The sequence below is a fragment of the Medicago sativa genome, chromosome 4 (genome assembly GCF_051527215.1).
Source record: "Medicago sativa cultivar Bolivia chromosome 4, Bolivia_mono, whole genome shotgun sequence".
Classification (NCBI taxonomy): Eukaryota; Viridiplantae; Streptophyta; class Magnoliopsida; order Fabales; family Fabaceae; genus Medicago; species Medicago sativa.
Window position 1 is genome coordinate 27182181 of NC_140752.1, and position 21735 is coordinate 27203915.

Here is a 21735-nt window from a genome sequence, read left to right on the forward strand (position 1 = left end):
TTCTTAATTGAAGCCTCGATGTTTTTTTTAGATTCATCTTGTTTCATTGAGAGAGCGTATTAATTTGACTTTGAGTGGTCTGCATGTATTGGCAAGATTTTCCTCAAGACGTTTCTTGTGGTGTTGTGAATTGGTGGCTTGAGATAGTTGAAAATAATTGTTTCCACCTGAAAAGAAATTTTGACGATTGGGCCAACCAGAATTAAAATTGTTAGAGAAAGGGTACCTTTGTTGTCTAACAACAGCTCCTGTGTACTTCACTTGTTCCTCGGATAACCCCAAACTTGCTGGAAGACACTCTCCGGTTTCATGAGCTTTCTCACAAAAGTCGTATCATATGCCAATGGTTGACAACGTAGCCACCTCTTGTGCTTCCAACTTCTTAGTTATTGCTTCAATTTTATCGCCAAGAATTTTGTGACATGCAAGTAAAGCGTCATGGGTTTCGAGATTCATAACTTCTTTCTTTTTCACAACATTCCTGTCATTACCTTGGGTCTTATATTCGTTTAACGACATGTTGTCAATTATTTTTTTAATTTCGACGACTATTTTTTTCTTTATAAAACCACCTGCATAAGCATCTATATAAGCATTCTAGTTTGGGTCTTAAGACCGTTAGTAAAGATAAGGGTTACCTCCATTTCAGATAATTTATGCCAAGGGCATTGTTTAAGTAGCAGCTTATAATCTTTCTCATGCATCATCGAGGTTCTCTTTGTCATCTTGTTGAAAGTTGGAGATTTCTCTCCTTTTTCATTTTACCATTTACTTCGTGGTTGGGAAAAAGCGACCGAGAAAGGCCCTCTTTAGCTAGTCCCAAGTCGCTATGCTACCACTAAAAAGTGCATTCAACCAATCTTTGGCTAGTCCCTTAAGGGAATAGCCAACAAACCTAAGTTGTTTCTTTGGTTAATGGTGCTGCAAGCTTCTAAAAAATAGGTTAGATGAATGTTACAATCCTCATCTTCCTTAATTGAGTATTGGTTCTCTTTTAGAGTAGTGAAAACTGAGTTTTTTATATCAAAGAAAACATGGTTCGTCGGTTGAAACTCTTGAGCAACCTCATCAAGGTTGTCTAATCTTTTGTAGTCTCCTAATGTGACGCGTTGCATGGAATATAAATCACTATGGGTGTAAAGGTTCGATTTGGATTGGTTTTTAGTCAAAAAAAAATGTCTGAACCGATGAAATCTTCAACAGTTTGGATTGGTTCAGTTTTCACTATTTTTCAAAAAAGAAACCAAACCAAACTAATCGGTTTGGTTCAGTTTGGATTGGTTCAGTTGATTGGTTTGTTTAAAAATACAATTAAAAAAATTCATATTCTCACAAAATATTTCATAGAACTTTGTATAATTGTATTTCATATTTTATTTTTTCATTTTCTCTATTTTTCAAACAACTTTTTATAAAACTAACCAAGAGATGAACGATCTCAGCGGTGACCGGTGGCGATGAACAATGGGTTTGGTGTGGTTGACGGCTAGGGTTTTTTTTAGTAGAAATGAAAGAGTCTGATGGATGAGATGAGATGAAGATGATGATGAGAGAAAGTAAATGGATTAAAAAGTATTTTATGTTGGACTTTAATTTTGGGTCTAACCATAAGTTTGTGTGAGGTAGGACAATATTAGTAAAATAAGGAGTGTGATTATCATCGGATTGGTTCATCGGTTTCACAAACTTGAAATGAAAAAAATGAACCAAACCAAACTAGATCGGTTTCGATTGGTTCAAATCGGTTTCAAACCGAACCAAACAAGGTCGGATATTTTTTCAGTTTGGTTCGGTTTGGACTTTTGGTTTCGTTGATTTTTTCCGAACCACTTACACCTCTAGAAATCACTCAAATCTGGCAATGGAACAACCGTTGCTTCGTCGGACCAGAAATCACTCAAATCTGGCAATGGAACAACTGTTGCTTCTCTCGCTTCCCGGATGTGTTTCTGGAGCGCTATTTCAGTTTTGTCTATATCGATGTCAAATAACAAGGTACCTGAACCTGCACCACGCATATAATAACTCGCAAGGGTTTTTCTAACAAGAGCTTGCAAGAGAAAAATAAAATATAAAGCACAAAGGGAAATAAATTATTAATATATATATATATATATATATATATATATATATAACAAAAATTAAATCTATCCTAGATTCTAGCCTAAAATAAAACAAAAAAAGTATTTTTGGTATTTTTAAATAAGAAATGGAAAGAGAATAAAACTCGTCTAAAAACAAGATATATACTCGGGGAATACCGGGTTCGATTCCCAGGGGGAACAACGCTTGGCCAGTGCGCATGCCTCTACGCACGAGTCGGATTAGTTGTCCGACTTTGGTAGGTCAAAAACCGGTGCGAAAGAAAAAAAAACAAAATATATCAAAACTAACCTAATCTAAAAACATATACTACCTAAAGTAAGTAATGAAATAAAATAAACTACCTACTACTACTACTACTAAAAAAAATGGCTAATCCTAACTAAAAGAGAATAAAAATGGAAAATTAAAAACAATAAATGAAAAACTTATCTAGACCTAATCCTAATTATTTATAAAAATAAGTTTCAACGATTACTTGTCGAAATATCAACAATCCTTGGCAACAACGTCAAAAACTTGATGGACGAAATTGGCAACTGTACCATATCGTAACAAGTAATAAAGTAGTAAGTTTATCGTCTCAATAGAGATTGTCATTCAACTTATTAATTAGCAAAATTTATTTAAAGAGTAAAAAGAAAAGAGTTTAAAAGAAGGTTGTAGGGTTTGATTTCCCTGCCAAATGCGAGATTATGTTTGTGATTCAAATATTTAACGACGATTAAAGAATCTTTGAATCCACTTTGTCTTTGTTGGAATTAACTTAGTAAAACATCAGTTATGTGGTGTCCACTTATGATTTAAGAACCTGGTTTTAGAACTCCTATTAACCCTACCGAAAACTTGTGTGGTAAGTTAACCTAGTTAAAATTACGGCGTTTCCAGAAAGAAGAATAATAAAACATATGGTTCATACTTAATTTCATTAACTAGAGTTAAGAAATAAGCAATTAGCAGTGCCATGAACAGAAGAAGAGTTTCGAGTTGTTAATCCTACTAATCTATACGGGTCAATTCTCAAGATTACCGATACAAATTCTATATTGAAAAAGTGTTAAGCACAGGCATGAATAAATTAAATCGGATACAAGAAAAAGGTAACTGAATAAAAACTTCATTAATGGAATCCAACAAATAAGAAAAGGTTCACCTTAGAACCCTAATCAAAGATGTTTAGTTGCACAAGGCCACAAACATGATATTAATACAATAGAAAAACATACCCTGTAACGCCTTCTTTCTATTAAAGCGATAAAACACGCGAATAATACAATTATTCAAAAAATAGATGTCACGTCTACAAAATTTCTCCAAAACACAACATGCATAAAAATTCAAGCAACTACGCAGCGGATATACATCTCCAAGTGTACATGTCATAAACTCCAAATACATAAAATCTCTAAATCCTACAAATGGGCACAATCTCGATCAACATAACATAATCAGAATAATCAAACTAGAATAATCATAAAGACAGACATCCTAAATCAGAGCCTAATCTAAGACATCGAAAAACAGATAGACAAGTAGCTCCCGCTATCCTCAAGCACTCACCAAGCAAGCAACAAAACTAAACATGCACGCCGTCTACCCATTCATACAAACAGGTAGGCGGTCCACCACAGACCATTGGGGGTTAGCTTCACATCAATCATAATCAACATAAACAAACATAAGCATTCAAGGATTCATGCATAACACATATACATACCCATCCCTCCTAGAATACTAACATCACATGAATATTATCCCCCACCCCATACACATCATGCTATCACAACTAACATAGCATAGAAAGCATATTCAATCTCTAATCAAGTCATCGACATAAGCTCATCATTTATCAACATCAATTAATGGAAGGATTACTCACCTTATTCTTCACTTAGCATACTTAACTCAACAAGTACAATTTATCATTTCAAAGTTATAAGCAAGCACTCATCATTATCAAAGAAATCACCACATCATATATATACGTATACAATTCGCACCTCATTACTATTACCGAAATAACTATCATCAAATAGATTCACCAAGCGTATGCGCACAAGCAAGTAAGACATACAATTAGAGTCTATTCAATTATTCACAACCATCAACAAAATCTACCAACGTACATATACACCAATCCACATAGTCACAACATTCAGCAATTTCGCCAATGCACAAATTTACCAAGTCACATAGACATTTAAGACTCATGTAAAATGCACCTATACATGACACCTATATGCATGCGGTACCGTCACCAACAAGATCGTCACCTTAAGATGCCAACAGAACATCATATGTAAGAGTACACCTCCTCTTACAATTCACCTATGTAAAAGTGCACCTCCTTTTACAACATCAACAACTCAACATGACTATGATGCATGGACATACAAGCAAAGACTCGACAATGTAAAATCACCTCATATACATTCAACAACAATATAAAGGATAACCTCCATTTATATTGAACAACTTCAACAACAATTGCATTATCAAGTATTTACGTCCACACAATCAACATGTCACAATTAAATAAGGAGTCATCACCGCATCATCATCAACATAATCATTATCACAATTATTTAACATATATGCAGTCACCAAAAATATCAACATCATTTGGCATATATGCAACTAATCAACATCACAACATTATTACAACTCAACAACTCCATACAATTTATCTCAATCCATGTAAAGGAGATAATACACCATACTACGATAAACATCATATTCAACACCTATCAATCATTCATACATCTTCATATAACCATATCAAACTATCCACAAAAGATTTGCCAAGTATTTGGTCTTAAAGATTATTTTCGACAAAGTTCGTCTATCATTATACAACTTTAAAACAATTGAAACAATTGAACCAAAACCAAGTAAACAAACTCTAGTGCCTCAACTATGTATACACTTAGACTACATATAAGTGCAGTAGAGTATACATGTACGTTTCACCGGTCAAATACGACGAAGTCACAAAAATCACAAAGTTCGTCTCACTTTATCACTTTTCCAAAATATTTCCACTTTCAAAACAAAACAAGTTAAAACTCATTAAGACCTCTTGTAACGCCCTCCTTGTTATTTATTTATTTATTTTATTGAGTTTAGAGTCTTTTTATAATTTAATTAATTTATTTGATGAGTGTTATTTTTATTGTGTGTTTATATTTATTAGTAACCCCTATTTTATATTTAGTGGGAGAATATATTTAGTGGAGAAATATAATAAATATTAGAATAAGTAGATTTGGGGGTTGAAATAGAAAGAAGAGAGTTATTGGGCCTAATTAGATTTAAGAAGAATAATTAGTAATATAAATAGAGGAGAGATTATGTTGAAAGATTATTATGTGAAAAAACAAGGATTTGGAAAAAACAAGGTTTAGAAAGAAGAGAAGAGAAGAGAAGACAAAGAGAAGGAGAAGTCTGTAGAACCTTGCTGCCAATCAATCTAAGAGAAGTTAGGTTAGAAAGACAGAACGCGTACGATCAGTTTTTGGTGAAAAAGGGAGAAAAAGTCAAGAGAAGAGGAGAAGACCTAGAAGTGTTGCAATTTCTACTTTCTAAGGTAAGGGTGAGACGATCTTTCAGTAATATTAAGTTTGTGATTCTGAAATTGCATCTAACCTGTTGTAGGTTTAGTTTGTGAGAATTTGGGAATTAGGGTTAGAAGTTGTAAATTGTTGATTAGATGATGGAAACCCGTTGAATTGATGTAGGAAAACAGTGTTCAGACCTTAGAACTTTCATAGTACATTAATTAGAACCAGTTTTGGGGTTGAGTTGATGAAAATTGAGATTTGAGAAAAAGTGATTTTAAGTGTTTTTGGGAAATAAGTGATTCTTGGATAAGCTGTTTTGGAGATTTGAAAATATGATTTTTTAGTAAAATATGATAGGATTTGTCGAATAGAACGCGTAGGCGAAAATGGAATTGGAATCGGGGTAACGGTTAGGTTTTTACGGACGAAACGGTAAAACCGGGGAAGAACCAGGACTGCACAGAGCTGCAGCGCAGGTCACTAGCTACTGCCAGCCCACGCCTGGACGCAGCTTGCCAGCGCCCGAGCGCAGCAAGGCAGCCCGTCATGGGTGACTGCTTTGTTGTGCATTCGTTTGCGTGCTGTCAGGACTTCGATTTTTGCGTTCTTGTGTTTTTTCGCACATTTCTGTTTTGAATTGGCCTTAGGTGTAAACATGAAAATTTTAGATAATTGTGTTAGCTTTCTAATGGTCTTGGTTTGGCTCAAAAATGATTTTTAAATTTTGAGTTATGATGAAAATACTCCAAGTGTCTCTTAGTAAAACTTTATGAAAATTCAGCATAACTATTTCTAAGTTAAACCAAAACTTATGGATTGTCTCCAAACTTCAAAGCTTGTATACGATGAGTTTAATTAAGGTGTTAAGAGTATTTAACCTATGTTGTGATGAGTCTAACTAGTGGTAGGTTGCCTTGAATTGTTGCCTTGTGATCCTTTTGGAACGTGTAGTCTTGAGATGACCTTGGGTTAGGAAATGAAAGTTATTGATGTTGTTAAATATGCACATTAAGTATTACTTATGATGATTATGTTGATGTGATTCATTCTTTAATGATTATATGATGTATAAGAGCTGCTATTTGCTGCATATGTTGTTGTTTTGCTGTTGTTGACCATTAATGTCATAAAGTTGTAAATGTCGGTCTAAGTTGTAAAGTTGTAAGATGTCGTCCAAATTATTGGAGTCGTATAAGATGTTCATGATGTTCAAGATGTTTAAGATGTAAGATGTTGAGTCCATGCATACTCATTAAAAGTTGAGGGCTTGAAGCCCTGCAGCTTTTGCTCAAATATGTTGGGGGCTTGATGTCCTGATTGGTACCACATGCATTTGCATTGTCAAGATGATTTAAGATGTTAAGAGTTGCATAGTCGAGTTGAAGTTACATAGTCGAGTCAAAGTCGTCAAGTTGTTAAAGATTAATTTACGAAGTTGATTATGAAGTTGATGTTGATGATTGATTATGAAGCTGATGTCGATGATTAATATGAAGTTGTTTATGATGATGATATGATGTTACATGATTATTATTATCATATGTTGATGATGTTTATGTTGTTAAATGTAATTGATGAATTATATGCTTAATATTGTTGTTTGTGAAATCTCACCCCTTCTGCTTGAAAATGTTGCTCTTTATATGAGTAATTTGCAGGTAACCAAGACTAGTTGCGGTCGTGAATGGACTCCTCACAAGTGTGTGTCTTAGGTGCTCTGATACGTAACGGGATGAGAATTTTGTCATTGTTTTCTGTTCCTTACGTATTACCTTATGAATTTTCCAAGAGCTATTGTTGAACCAAGATATTATAAGATTTTATGTTGAGGCCCTTGTTCCAAAGATTATGTTTAAGTTGTTGAAACTATTCCGCTGCGAAGTTTAAAATAATTACGTTGTTGGATTTTGAAGGATAAATATTTATTTATTCAATTTATGATTTTAAGAAAAGAATGTGACATTCCGTTATGATTGAGAAACTCTGATTTTTATTATGAAATTTTTATGTTGGGAAAACGGGGTGTTACACCTCTCACAACTAATTTTAAAAGTCATAAAATTATGAATGTAAGCCACTTACAAGACGTCAAGTCTCAATTCAAAGTTTGACTCAAGTTCATATGGGAAAAGTCCTAAGTTCTTCTATGCCACCATATTACCAAAATCGAGTTCGAAATACACCATGGCTTTGCACCAACCTTGCATACTTCTCCTAAGTCCATTAGGACTGTAGACTAAGCATACAATCATCTTTATTCACAAAAAGTCCATTTTCCAATAATTTTCGAAAACCGAAAACGCCATAAATCCAAGCTTCCTACCATTTAGAAAATCCAAAGTTGAGTAAGTAAAACATGTTCCATCAAAAATATGAATCAAAATAGAAAAATAACACATCATTTTAAACTCAAACACCTCAAGTTCAAATGCCAAAAATAGCTTATTTCATGTAATCACTTAAAACGAGATTTTAGTTTAAAAACCCGTTTTCTCCTATTCAATTCCACCCAAAACCATTTCTCAAACCATCAACATATTCATATTCACAATAACAACTTTATCAAGTAAAACATATGTTTCAAATCATCAACTCACCAAGTATCACAATTATTATTCGTTTTTCACACAAATCGCAAAACTTCACAACTTAAACCAAATTTCACAAGCAACATCATCATATCATTTAATATCACAACTCCATAAGTAAATACTCATTTCCACACTCTAATAACTTCTTTAAACCCAATATTAATTTTGAGTAAGTTTCACGGATCAAAGAAAAAGTTATGCTGAAATTTCATAAAAATTCACTATGAGTCATAGTGAATTTTTATGAAATTTCTATGACCTATGTGTAGTAATTTGACCATAACTCAAGTTCTAAAAATCATTTTGGAGTCAAACCAACGCCATTAGAAAGGTAACATCCATACCTACAACTTTCATGCTTACACCTAAGACCAATTCTGCACCGATCAATACCAGTTTTCATTTCAAATTCGGGGGTAGATGAAAAAGTCAAAAAACAACTTATTTTATTCAAACTTCACATTCATTCAAAATCATCACAATCAACAACAACAACTCAACTTATCAACACCCATTCCATGAAATGACATTAACAATAACACTTAACAACAATCACAACTCATAATCATGTATTCAACCACAATTCAACAACACAACATCACAATTCACCAATTCTAGCAAAATTCACAAAGTACCCATTTATACATATCATGAACATGCAATTTCATCAACAACAACTCAATTATCATTGAATTCATATACCCAAACATATCACTATAACAAGAGCACGAATTTTAAGAATTAAGTTCACAATAATCACTTATTTCAAATAAGCAATTTTGCATAGAATTAGAGAAGGGATTACCACTAATAGATTATGAATGAAATCTAACTCCCTTACCTCAATTGGTAATAATCCTAACAAAAGCTTCAATTTAGCTCCTAGAATCTCTATCACCTCTTGATTCTTCAAGATTCCTCTTCTAACCCTCTTCTTTCTTCCTCTTGCTCTTTCTCTCTCTACCTCTCTCCAATTCTTACAAAATGAATGTGAACCCTATTTTTCTACAAAGACTAAAGCTTAAATAGTGTCCACACTAATGGGCTTAACCCTTAAAAAGTTTTAATGGGCCTAAGACCTCTAAATAACTAAACCACAAAGTCTTACTCACTTACGGTAAAAAGTTATCGAACATTTACCGGCTCACCACTAATTACCACGACCCACTAGTAACTTAGTAAATATAATGGTTCCCACTCGAAACACTAAAAATAATCCTCATCATGATATTACTAATTTACCCTTGCTCACACAATGACCAAAATACCTCTAAGTCTAAAATGTCTAAAATACCCTTCTAATATCGAATTCTAATAATCCCAACCAAAATACACACAGAGACAATTAATCACGTATAAGCACGTATAAACACATATAAAAACAATTAAAATAAATCTAACGAAAATCGGGTTGTTACATACCCTAGAGAGAACAGAGGAGGATGAAGATCCTCTGCCATGGACTTTGATGTTTGATCCTTGCATTGAACCGTTAGCCTTATGAATGAATAAGAATGTGTGCAAGAATTTCTATTTATAGCATATGATTTATTTAGGGTTTAAGAGAAGAAAACTGGGCTTTTCCACCGATCCAGCTTGAAAAACAAGCATCGAGTTATTTTAACCTACAGAAAAGCGCAACTGCGCATCCCTGGGCGTAAGATGTGCATGAGGAAGTGGCAAACACCGTCCCATGAGCTGTGGCGCATGAGGCAGCCCCTCATGTGCGAATTCTTGCATTTTCGACTCGTTTTCGATCGTTCTTCTGTCATGAAATTCTTAGGAACTTGAAATGAATTTTCTTCACTTTGTATTGTCTTCATAAACATTCTAAGAACCATTGATCTTCAATTTTCATATCCTCGATCCTTCATGTGATGTCTTGGTTTGTCGATTTACATGATTTCTCACTACAAAACACTCGAAACACTTATGAAGTTGCATGATTTAGGATAAAAGTAAATTACAACGACTCGAGTGAGAACAATACAATATGCTTCTCAAATCATTGACAACTCCTTTAACTCTAATCCTTTTGTCTTTAAATGCAAAGAAAAGTACTAAAAGCATAGCAAAAAATATCATATGATGCTCCGTCATTATCCCCCTCATTTGTTCGTTCACTCACAATCACATTGGCGAGTTTGATCTGGTTCTATAACTACATGATACAGTTACTCATCTCAATCGTTTGATTTAGATCAATGATCAATATCGTTTAACTGTGTTAAAAACTGATATGTAGGGCTGAACCTTCAATCTCATATTAACGGTTGTAATTTATTACAATGTAAAACTCTTCTTTTACACTATGGTCCTAGTAATAGTTTATTACACTTTAATGAGCTAGTAATAACATATGAGCTGTAATAATGTACTCCTCCGTTCCCTTTTAAGCTATTATCTATAATAATAATAATTTATCTATAAACTATTATTATAGATAACAAAATTTTGTTTAAATTTTAAGATAACAATAAACAAACTTTGTTTAAAAAAAAAAAAACAAACTTTGTTTAAAAGAAAATAAACAAACTTTAGTTTTTCAAATTTATATCATTAATTAGTTTTATTGAAGGAAAAAAAAAAGAGTTTTTCAAATTTATATCATTAATTAGTTTTATTAAAGAAAAAAAAAAAAGAGTAATTGACAAAGGATGTAGTTGATAATTGATACCTTTAAAATACCAAAACACAGTTATACATAAAAACGAAAAATCCGCATTAGAACGACACTTAAAAAGTCTGTTTGGCCGCTAGCATCACATTAACCCTCGTCTCAAACATTGTTCCTTCCTCGTTTCATTGAACCAAGGTAGAGTAATTAACTCACTTATTAATATTATTATATTATGACTTTGATCTCTCGTTACCACTAATCAATAATCTCAGCCATCGTCATGCTTTCTTCACGACGATCGTTTCATTCTCCTCTGTTCTTATTAAATCACCGTTTTTACCTCCGTTTCTTGATGGGTGAAACAAACAACAACAACAGTGCCACGTCATCACCAACAGAATCAGTGTCACGAGGTGGAAACGTTGATAATGCAAATGCAAATGTATGTCTCCTCTACTTTTACTCATCAATCGTTATTTTTTTTTTTAAAAGCTCGGTAACCAATTCAAGGACCGACTAATCCGAGGGGACCAATCCCACCGCCCACTTTCGGGGGCCCGTTTTAAGTGGAGCAAGCTCTGTATGGACTTAGCCCACCGAAATTGGCACCAGAGGGAATCGAATCTGAGACCGAGCAAACTCTAAGATCCCAAGCTAACCACTAAGCCAACCCCAAATGGGTTATCAATAGTTATTTTGATCTTCCAAACCTGATACTTCCGGGAAGAGCACACCCTTAGGTCCCATAATACCACCAGACCAACCCAAATAGGGGCTACCAATAGCAAGCTGTTAAATTACAGCGACCTAATTATAAGGAACAACCCAACAGTTTAATAGAGTCGAGGACCATTTTGAAATATTCATAATGAGAGTGTCATACAAAGTTAGGGACTAATTTCGTGGTTTACTCATTTAATCTTTAAATTTACAAAATGACAAAATTTTGCGAATTTATAAATTTGGGGATTAAATTTTGTGAGCTTTACTATTTTGAGAACTAAAATGCTGATTTGCTATGTGGTTATTTAGTAATGTTGATGAGTTTTTTTTTTTTTTTTTGTTTTGTTTTTAATTCTTTTGTAGCTTATCTCATTTTAGTTTTTATGTTTGATTGCATTTACCTACATGGTTGTTTAATGGTATGTTTGAAATTTTACTCGACTGCACGCTATAGCGCCGCTATCTCACACCGCAACGCTACGGCTTGTTGCGTAGTGCTCCGGCACCGCACCGCGCGGCCTCTATAGCGGCGCTATTGGCCGCTATTGACTACTATGATAGTATGTGAGTTTTAGTTGTGAATGATTAGTATTACTGTTATACATTTTTGAAACAATATGTGTTTCTGTTTTACAAAAAATTGTTCATGTGGATTATGATGGTTACATTAGTTTTGCAACAATATCTGTTTCTGCTTGGGGCGATGAGGTGGCTGCAGGGTCTGGTTGGTTTGAATTGGTTGCGGATAGAGTCACAATAGATGTAAAGGGAGTAGGGATAATTGCTGTCAGTATTGTCAAATAGCGGCTATAGTGTAGACGAATCGATATTCTTCAGCAACATGCTATTTAGTGCAAAACATTGTAAAATAGTGACTATACCAACATTGTAGCGTAACAAAATTTGAATAAACTGCTATTTTCAATGATCTGAGATTGACAACACTGGTTGATTTAAGGCGAAGGTATGAAAGGTAGAAAACCAAGATGGTTGAACTGAAATTGAAGCCGGATACAGATATGTAACTACAGATATTATTAAGTATACTGCCAAGGCATTGTGGACTATATTGATGAGTGGAACTTTGGTGAGTAGTAAAGTTGGGGAAACTTGATGATGTAGTTAACAACTTCAATATGTGCTAAGAATATTGTCTCGTGTTAAAACATTATAGAGAAAACTTCATTCATGAAAGGAAAAGGTTCCATTAGTATAACCTGAGACCTCAGTGTAGCAAAGTGGTCGTTATATGCCATGACGAATCTGATGACATAATTTTCCTCGCAAAGTTTCAAAGGATCACAGAATGACGCACAAGTTCATTTAATAGAACATTTATATTCAGAAACAGGTCTATAGCTTTCATGTTCTTTGCATAAACCTTGGAACTCATTATTGGTGTGGCAAGACATGATTACAAAGGCGAAGGACTACAGTAATGCAGAGAAAAAAATTAATCTGATATCATGTTATGAACCAAAGAACTAGAGGACAACGAAGGGAAGACTTAAAAGAATTCATTGATCAATACTCTAAGTCGAATAGTGTACATGGCTAGACATTTATTGGAGTCTTAGCCTTTGCTAATCATGTAACTAAATTCATGTGATTGTAACTAACTTCTAATTACGATTTATAGCTACATGTATCGGAAAAACAAATTAGAAATATTTGTTATTTTCTGTGTATTTGGTATTAACTTTTGCATGTAAGTTATAATGTGACTCTGCATTTTTCCTTAATTTGGCTATGACCTGCAGGATTCAATAATATTTATATTAGGCTTTCTGTGCTACACCAAAGATTACACTTCATGCTAACGGTAATTCTTTACATTTGTTTATGTTCAGGTTAGGCGTGATAATATATTATCAGATGTTTCTCAGGACAATGAAAAATATTTTATATCGTTGGATAAAAATACAAAGAAAAATTCAGTCTATGAGTCGATATCTAGTTGTGAGCATTTACCTTCCCCACAACCATCTAGTAATGTTTCTGAACAAAGCAAATTCAAGAGGAAAATTCGCGTTGATTTAGGATTGGGACCGAGAAAAGAGAATAAGTCTAGTAAATCTAGTTTTTGTTCCAGTTTTGATGATAGTGATAGTAATATATCAACAACAAAGACATTGTCAGTGACTAAAGAGTTCAAAAGCCACCGTGAATCACATCAACAAGGTCAGTTTTGGAAGAAGGACAATGCTGCATCAGCCAATAGACTGTATAATAACAGGAACAGAAAAATCAACTTTGACATCTGCTTTCGCGGTATAAGAAATTCTGGTTTAACAGGAGCTACGCTGCTTGAAAAGAACAAGGACAGCTGCATTGAATTTGAGATGCAGGATGGAGGAACAAATAAAGAAACAAATGAAGGAATACTGAGGCCTGGGATGGTTCTCTTGAAACATCACTTAACACATGAAGAACAGGTACTTGACTTTACCTGATTGTTCAGAATGCAAAAGTTGAAATTGAATTTTATTATGTATCTTAAAGGCTAGGAGTACTAGGACATTATAGGAGGAGACATATTTCATAATTAGTCTACACTGTGTATAAGATATAATATTTAGGATTCAAGCAATGTCCTTTGAGTGAATCACCAATTTAATCCGTAAAATTGTAGGCACAGTCAACTTGATCGTTGAAACTAACGAAATTTAAAATGTTTCGTGAATTTGAAAATTCTAAAAAAAAGAAATTGGGAATCTATATCCGGTCCAAGGACTGACTAATCAAGGAGACCAATCCCACTGCCCACTAGCGGGGGGCTATTGAAACCAAAGCAAAGCTATGTATGGACTGGCCAACATAGGAATTGTTAGCATCTGGATGATTCAAACTTGAGACCAGCAGAGGAGCACACTCCTAAGTGTCAAGCCTTACACCACCAGGCCGATCCCTGGGGGTTTGAAAATTCACAATTACATCAACCCCTGACAGTTTATTTCAGAGACTGAACTAACTGATCCAAAAGAACTAATGTGATCAGATATTTCCAATTTCAATGACTATTTTGAAATATTAATAATTTCATGAACTAAATTTATTATTTGACCACATTTTTTCTGACAATTTTAGGTGGAAATAGTGAAAAAATGCCGCGATCTTGGTCTTGGTCCTGGAGGATTCTATCAACCAGGTTATGGAGATGGAGCAAAACTTCAATTGAAGATGATGTGTCTTGGTATGGATTGGGATCCTCAAACAAGAAAATATGGATATAAAAGGGTAATTGATGGTAGCAAGCCACCAAGTATTCCCCATAACTTTACTAAGTTAGTTATAAGATGTATACAAGCAGCACATAATCTAATTAATCAGGAATCTGTAGAGGATATACTACCTTCAATGACTCCTGATATATGCATTGTAAATTTTTATCTAACCAATGGAAGGCTTGGTCTTCATCAGGTCAGCTACACTACTTTAATGTTTGGCATTTTTTTATATCAGATAGAAAGAATTCCTGAAATATTTGTATATTGTTGACTTAATCTGAGATACTTGAAATTATAACACTAAAAAGAACATGTTGTGGAGAAAATTAAAAAATGAGAATGAGTTTATAATGTATTTAGGACCAAGTATTTGATGTCAATGACCATATTTGAAGTAGTCAAATATATTCGTGTACGAATCTTTGAAAACATGAAATAGATTAATAAGTATCAGTCTTGTCGCTTAAAGTGAAAAACATTTTCTGAAAGCATACGCTCCAAGCCTTGTGTGACTTTCCAATAGCATGCACAAGTTTTTGCTGAAATCTTCAAGTCGCTCATTTTGCTGCTAGTTATTTACTTTTTGATCCGCTTCCATTTTTAAACTACTTGATGCAGGATCGCGATGAAAGTAGAGAAAGTCTTCATAAAGGATTGCCGGTAGTTTCTTTCTCTATTGGTGATTCAGCAGAATTTCTTTACAGTGATCAAAGGAATGTTAAGAAGGCAGAAAATGTACTTCTAGAATCAGGAGATGTGCTAATATTTGGTGGAGAATCGCGACATGTCTACCATGGTGTCTCATCTATCATACAAAATTCAGCACCAGAGGAATTGGTTCGAGATACTTGCCTTTGTCCCGGTCGCCTTAATCTGACATTTAGACAGTATTGATGTCTCCACTTCAGTAAGGTCTGTAATGCTATCGATATCTATCTATCTATCTATAACCTATTCATTCAAAAGAAAGAGTGGCACCCCTCGCCTTACAAGCCGATTTTGTAAGAATGAGTTAGGTTCAATATCAAAACCTAATATATAGAGAAAGAAAATAAACGAAGTTGGTTTTGTCGCACTGCCGTGCGCAACACGTGTACATTTTAGATTTTTTTTTTTTTTTTAGATTATTACAGTCCTGTAGTGAATTGAGTAAATAGTTTGTTGTTTAATTCTATTCTCATTTGAGTTAATAACTGGCCCCCACCCCTTGTATAATCTACATTGAAGTTAGTTGGTTGAGCTATAATTTTCAATGTCATATTTGGTTAGCTACATATATCTGTCCTTAGTGTCAATAACTATCCCTTATCAATTGACTAAGTTGAATTTCTAGCTGGTTGATAGAGGTTGATTGATTCCTTAACTAGCAAGTTATTAACACATCACTTTCATACAAATATAGTTAGTTTTGTTACATACAAATATAAATCTTCTCAATACTAAGTCGTTACATGTTGCAATCAGTATTTAATATTGTGAATAGATAATTACATATAAGTGTATGAAATTGATATTTGTAAAAATAATGCAATTCTAATAATTATGCTTCCCAGATGGGACTTTGAATTATGAATACAGATATATGTCAATAATAAATACATCCATAAAATTTAGGCAAAATTCTTCATATGGTCCATATCATATTTAGAAGGTGCTGATGTGGATTAGTATTTTTATTGAAGTTTTTTATGGAAAAATTAAAAATTTTAAGCCCATATCATATTAAAAAGTAGCATGGAATAGTATTTATTTTTTTTAAAGAGCATGGAATAGTATATATCAAAGGTCTTTATTACATATGCAAATTATAAGTCTGAAACAAGAGGAAACTCGCAGAGGTGGAGCCCTCATAGCCATTCCTTTATTCTCACTAGTAAATTCTACAGCTAGTGCTGGTAATACTGCAGTAGAAAGAAGTGCCATGCTATCTTCTTCTTTCTTTCACACATTCACACTCTTTAGAACTTGATGCTGCAATACAGCAGGAAACAAGCAAATTAAGTTATATATGATTTTTAATTTAAAATATGAGAGAAAAAAAATAAAAGAAACATCTATATGCTCAGGAAGGGCTAATATATATGAATAAAAAATAAAGCACAAGTTTCTTCAAAAAAAAAAAAAAATAAAGCACATGTCAAATGAAAATTGAGATTATTTTATAATTTTATTTATTAATTTTATAGTATTACTTTCATTTTGATGGCTGTCCAAAATTGCATAAGTCAATCATAATTTGTTTCCACTTATTTTATAAAGCTTCAACTCTTTTTTTTTCATACCTTTTAGTTAAAAAAAAACCTGTTATAATAATACCTAATTAAAATGACACATGTACATATATTATACCAAAAAAATAAATGACACATATTTGACCTCCTCCAATTATCATTTCAATTTCAATGTCTCACTTAATTTTTGTCATCATCTTAGTTTGGAGGACACATGTTCAGTTTCAGAATATGATATGAAATAAAAGTTTTTTTCTCATTCCATTATAAATTGATTTTCTGCTTCAACATCATTTTGTTTCATTTCATTTTACCTTTTTTTTTAAGGTATTGTTTATATTTGTTTCCAGGTTTGAATCCTAGAAATCTTTAAGAGTTATATATATAATTAGGGAGTGAGATATAAAACATACCTATTACAGTTGGTAGAAGTGCTAAACTTATAGGGAATTTTAACACCACATTTGCCAGGGAGAGCAGCAGCTTGGTTGTTATTCAAACGAGCAATGGTACCAGCAGCACTTTTCAAGCAGTTGCAAGCAGCCTTGCGAGCCGGGCCAGTGTTGGCGGCGGCGTTAAGTTTCCTTACTCCAGCACAGCACTGTGGAGATGGACCAGCACCTCCTTGAAGATAAGTAATGCATGGAATAAGGCTATCAACTAGTTGACCGCATGTGGCTGCCTCTGCTATTGGTGCACTAACCACCACCATGCACATAATTGCAACCACAATTGTAACTCTCAAGCTTGCCATTGTTTCTCTAGGGAAAGAATTGAGATACAAAATATAATTTGTGTTTTCTTTTGTTTTGCTTGGTGAGTATAAGTGTTGCAAGGTGATGGTTTATATAGAAGATAAGGGAGGGAGGTATTTGGTATGTGTTTGCTTTCAAATTAAATATTTTGAAATTGGTTGTCTATCTCAAATATTTTAGTGAAAACCTATTTTTTAATTCCAATAAAGAAAGTGCAAAAAATTAAGTGTCTCAAGAAAATAAGTTTTTTTTTTTTTTTTTTTTTGACAAGCAAGAAAATAAGTTGTGCACCCAATTATTTCTATTTGACATTAATAGAAAAAAAAGTAACACCTAATTTGGTCCATTAATACAATTTAAAAAAAATGTCTGCAAAATACATTCCTTCTAATTATCCACTTGACTAACTCTTTTTTTTTTCCCTTCAATCAGTCAATATTACTGTTGTTAGTTTTTAATGTTGAAGATGGGGATCGAAGTATTTGCTTAAAACTTCAATTCTTAACTCTTCTATCTCAACTACCAAGTCATTGTTATATTTCCGTAATTGACACACAATAAAACTAAGTAAATAGAAAAAGAGACATGATACTTTTACAACTATTTTGGGACATCTATATATATATATATATATATTATTTTGGTTTTCGTACCAATGTCTATATTTCTTTGTATTTGTATATCTTTGGGTGTCCATAAGTTGTTACAAAAATGGTTGTTCAAATATCATAACTCAGAGAAAAATTGTTCTTCGAAATTGTTAGCATCGATTAAAATAATCTCTAATTATTTTAAATCGTCAAACATATCTCTTAAACTTTATGTACTTGCAGCAAATATGATCGTTCCCACCATTGGTGGTGTCGTTCCTATCAAGGGGGATTTATTTTCTATGTTTGTAAAAAGTGTTCCCGCATTCCTCTTCCAATCCCCCCCCCCCCCCCCCCCCCCCCCCCCCACCCACGGCCACACGCGCGCACACACACACACACTTCTCGGACAACTGCTCAGCGGTTACCTCATGTCTTAACTTCCCTTTCATCGTTAACTGTCCCTATTGAGCTGGCTTTAACCTCTAAAGAAGCAAGTTAGTAGATGAAATTTTTTAATAACTTGACATACTTTCAAACATGTAAGTATTTGCTAAAATTGATGTCGGTTTAACTTTTTTCTCAGTTATTAGAATGGTTGTACTGACGCAATCCGAGTTATGTTTGGCGTAGTATCTCCTGAGCACGGTTCATTGTTTGTGGTGCCGTGTGGTGGTGCGTAGGTACGGGTCATTCCATCCCCATTATTGGCGAACCAAGGTTACAAAATGGTAAATGAATGGATGCTAATATGTATGTGCTTTCTTTTCTGTAAAATTTCACGGTGAACTGTCTGATAGACACGGGGTACTTGATGGCGTATTTCGCAAGTGTACGAAACCGTTCAAGTAGTAAAGTTAAAACGGTAAGACCGAGTGTCGAACTCGAGGATCGCGTTATACTATCGAATTGTATTTAAGACTTAATTGAACAAAAAGGTACGAGATTTGTTTTTAGTGCAATAATGATAATAACGGAAAGTAAAGTGATTAAGATTAATTGGAGAAAGATGCTAGGGATGAATTTCACTAGATGACCATGAAACGCTAATAACTTAGTCTCAACTATTGAATCGACTCATATGATTGTTACCGAATTATCTAATTTATTCTTGCCCTAATTCCTTAGTGACAAAAACTTTAAACCTAAACTAAAGACCTAATTCCTTAGTGACTTTGAAGATTAGGGTTAAGCATTAACGAACAAGAATTCTCTTAATGATTCCAAGGGTTTGTATCTATTCCTAGATTACAAAGGCAAGGATCTCTTATTTCAAAGCATTTATCAATTCCACTTCCGTATCACAAAATAAACCGTAAATCAATTTAAAGGCGGCCGACACAATAAAAAGCATTAAGAACGGAAATAAGAGAAACAATCATGTGAATTTCAATCAATAAAATAAACTAGGTCATAACAAACATGTTCATCTAGGTCTATTCATCCCCAACAATGGAGGGTTTAGTTACACATAATTGAGCAATACACAATAAAAGAAGAGTTACAAGATGAATTCATGAATAAACCTTGTTAAAACTCCTTCAATGATGTTCCAAGTTGCTCCAAATCGCTCTCCTATGTGTTTCTAGGCCTTTTGATCTCCAAAAATCGTGATCCTTTTTCAGAAACACCTCTTTTCTATTTATAAGAAGCTAAAAATCGGCCACCGTGCTCCAGAAATCGGTGGCCGATTTTCCAAAACGCGTGCCAGAAGTGCCAAAATCGGTGGCCGATTTTCTCTTATCGGTGGCCGATTTTTTTCGAAGCTGATGGCCTAAAACTGCAGCAAAAATCGGTGGCCGATTTTCAGTTTTCAAAATCTTCATTTTCTTTCCTTTTGTAGCTTGTAACTCCATGCATTGCAATGAATATGACCCAATATGACATAAAAATGCCTAAGAAAGACTAGGATGACAGAGTGTCATCACAACCCCAAACTTGAACTATTCCTTGTCCTCAAGGAATTTACTTGCAACAGTGACAAACGACAGTAAAATAACAGGTACCTGATGAAATGATAGTACCCAAAAGTTCAATCTCCTCTAGCTAAAGATGAGCTAGTTTGACTTGTTCGCATCCACCGATTCACAACTCCACGCAAACATATGAAATAGGGTTCTACCAGTCGACATGCAGGTCTACATATTACCATACGCTTGAAAAGTTTCTAAACATCAATCAAAGTCAAAGTCATTACACACTTTTGAGGTCTTTAGGGTTGTAACGGGGCTTAGGTAAAAGGTGGGATATATTTGGATAAGTAGGCTACACAAAATTTGAGTTAGGCATTCCTACAAGTGATAAACAAAATTCAATCCCCCAATTCCCAAAATTTTAGATACCTAGAGAACATTTTCAAAACTTGGGACACTTCGAGTTTGAAGTTCACTCGGATATAGCATTGTGTGTCCCTTTTTCACTTTTCATCTTTTTTTTTTCTTTTCAAATTTTTTTTTTCAAAATTTTTCTTTTTTCGATACACCATTTTGTGTGTATTTTTTTTCATCCTTTTTCTTTCTTTCTTGTTCTCTAGTACCCCCACCCCAAACTTATTGGGTTGCAAATTCCAAAGGCAACCCCAAACTTATCATTTAGCAACATTCTACATAGCCTAACTCAAAATTAAAATTTCGGGTTAATCATCCTAAAAGGCTCTAGGCTTCATTTGTAGTTTGTCACCGAACAAAAAGTTCTAAACCTACTGGCTCAAATTGGCTTCAAATGGATAAAGCAAAAGTAAACAAAATATGGTAGGCTTCAAAAAGGCTCACAGGACCAAGCACTTTTGCCTCAGTGTGTAAATGACAAAGACCAATCAACAGTAGAGAAACAATGCAAGTTCTAGAAATGTAGTTGCATGGAAATCTAATCTATCATATAAGTAAATTGAAAAACAAAGTTTGGCAATGAACCTTATGGCTGAGATTTCTGGGAGTTGTGACTACCTAGCAACGCCGTACACTTCGCCTTTAAAAACCAAGTCACTCCTCCGTTTGAACTTTCAGAATATCATTTCATCAACTCACTGTTACTAAACTGGAATAGGTCACCTGAAACAAACAAATTCGTTGATAATAAACAAGTTCAAGAACAAGTACAAATAAGGGACACTAGTCAAGTTCAAATCAAAATACAACTGAAACAAAGTACTAAATGACATAACAAAAATAGAAATACTGAAAGCGATAAAATAGTAACTGTTTGGGCTAGACAAGGTGCCCAAATCACTGTCGTGCTCCTGAGGACCCTCCTGGTCCTGAAGGTGGAAATGGATAGTAGAGAGGCTGTGAGTCTGCCCCCGGATTCCTCTCAGCTTGAATCCAAAAGTACTCCGC

The 21735-nt window shown here is 34.0% G+C and overlaps 2 protein-coding genes and 1 non-coding gene across 4 annotated transcripts; 2 read left to right on the plus strand and 1 right to left on the minus strand.

Annotated features, from left to right (window-relative positions):
• Window positions 1-651: 651 nt before the first annotated feature.
• LOC146927408 (small nucleolar RNA R71) lies at window positions 652-757 on the plus strand. The gene has a single exon (XR_015009223.1). It is a non-coding gene; the product is annotated as a small nucleolar RNA R71 (small nucleolar RNA).
• Window positions 758-11026: 10269 nt separating this feature from the next.
• LOC146927409 (DNA N(6)-methyladenine demethylase ALKBH1D-like) lies at window positions 11027-16098 on the plus strand. 2 transcript variants are annotated; one of them, XM_085700678.1, is made up of 4 exons: window positions 11027-11316; window positions 13448-14032; window positions 14685-15017; window positions 15443-16098. In XM_085700678.1, exons 1-4 carry the CDS (start codon window positions 11155-11157, stop codon window positions 15716-15718), a joined length of 1356 nt encoding a protein of 451 aa, XP_085556804.1. In that variant the 5' UTR covers window positions 11027-11154; the 3' UTR covers window positions 15719-16098. The 2 variants fall into 2 exon arrangements, with proteins under 2 accessions (XP_085556804.1, XP_085556805.1); XM_085700679.1 differs by having other exon boundaries at window positions 14685-14834.
• A 451-nt stretch (window positions 16099-16549) lies between these two features.
• LOC146927410 (non-specific lipid-transfer protein 4-like) lies at window positions 16550-17873 on the minus strand. Its single transcript, XM_085700681.1, has 2 exons — window positions 17469-17873; window positions 16550-16795 (listed from the first exon to the last, which is right to left on the minus strand). Exons 1-2 carry the CDS (start codon window positions 17807-17809, stop codon window positions 16783-16785), a joined length of 354 nt encoding a protein of 117 aa, XP_085556807.1. The 5' UTR covers window positions 17810-17873; the 3' UTR covers window positions 16550-16782.
• Between the last annotated feature and the right edge of the window lie 3862 nt (window positions 17874-21735).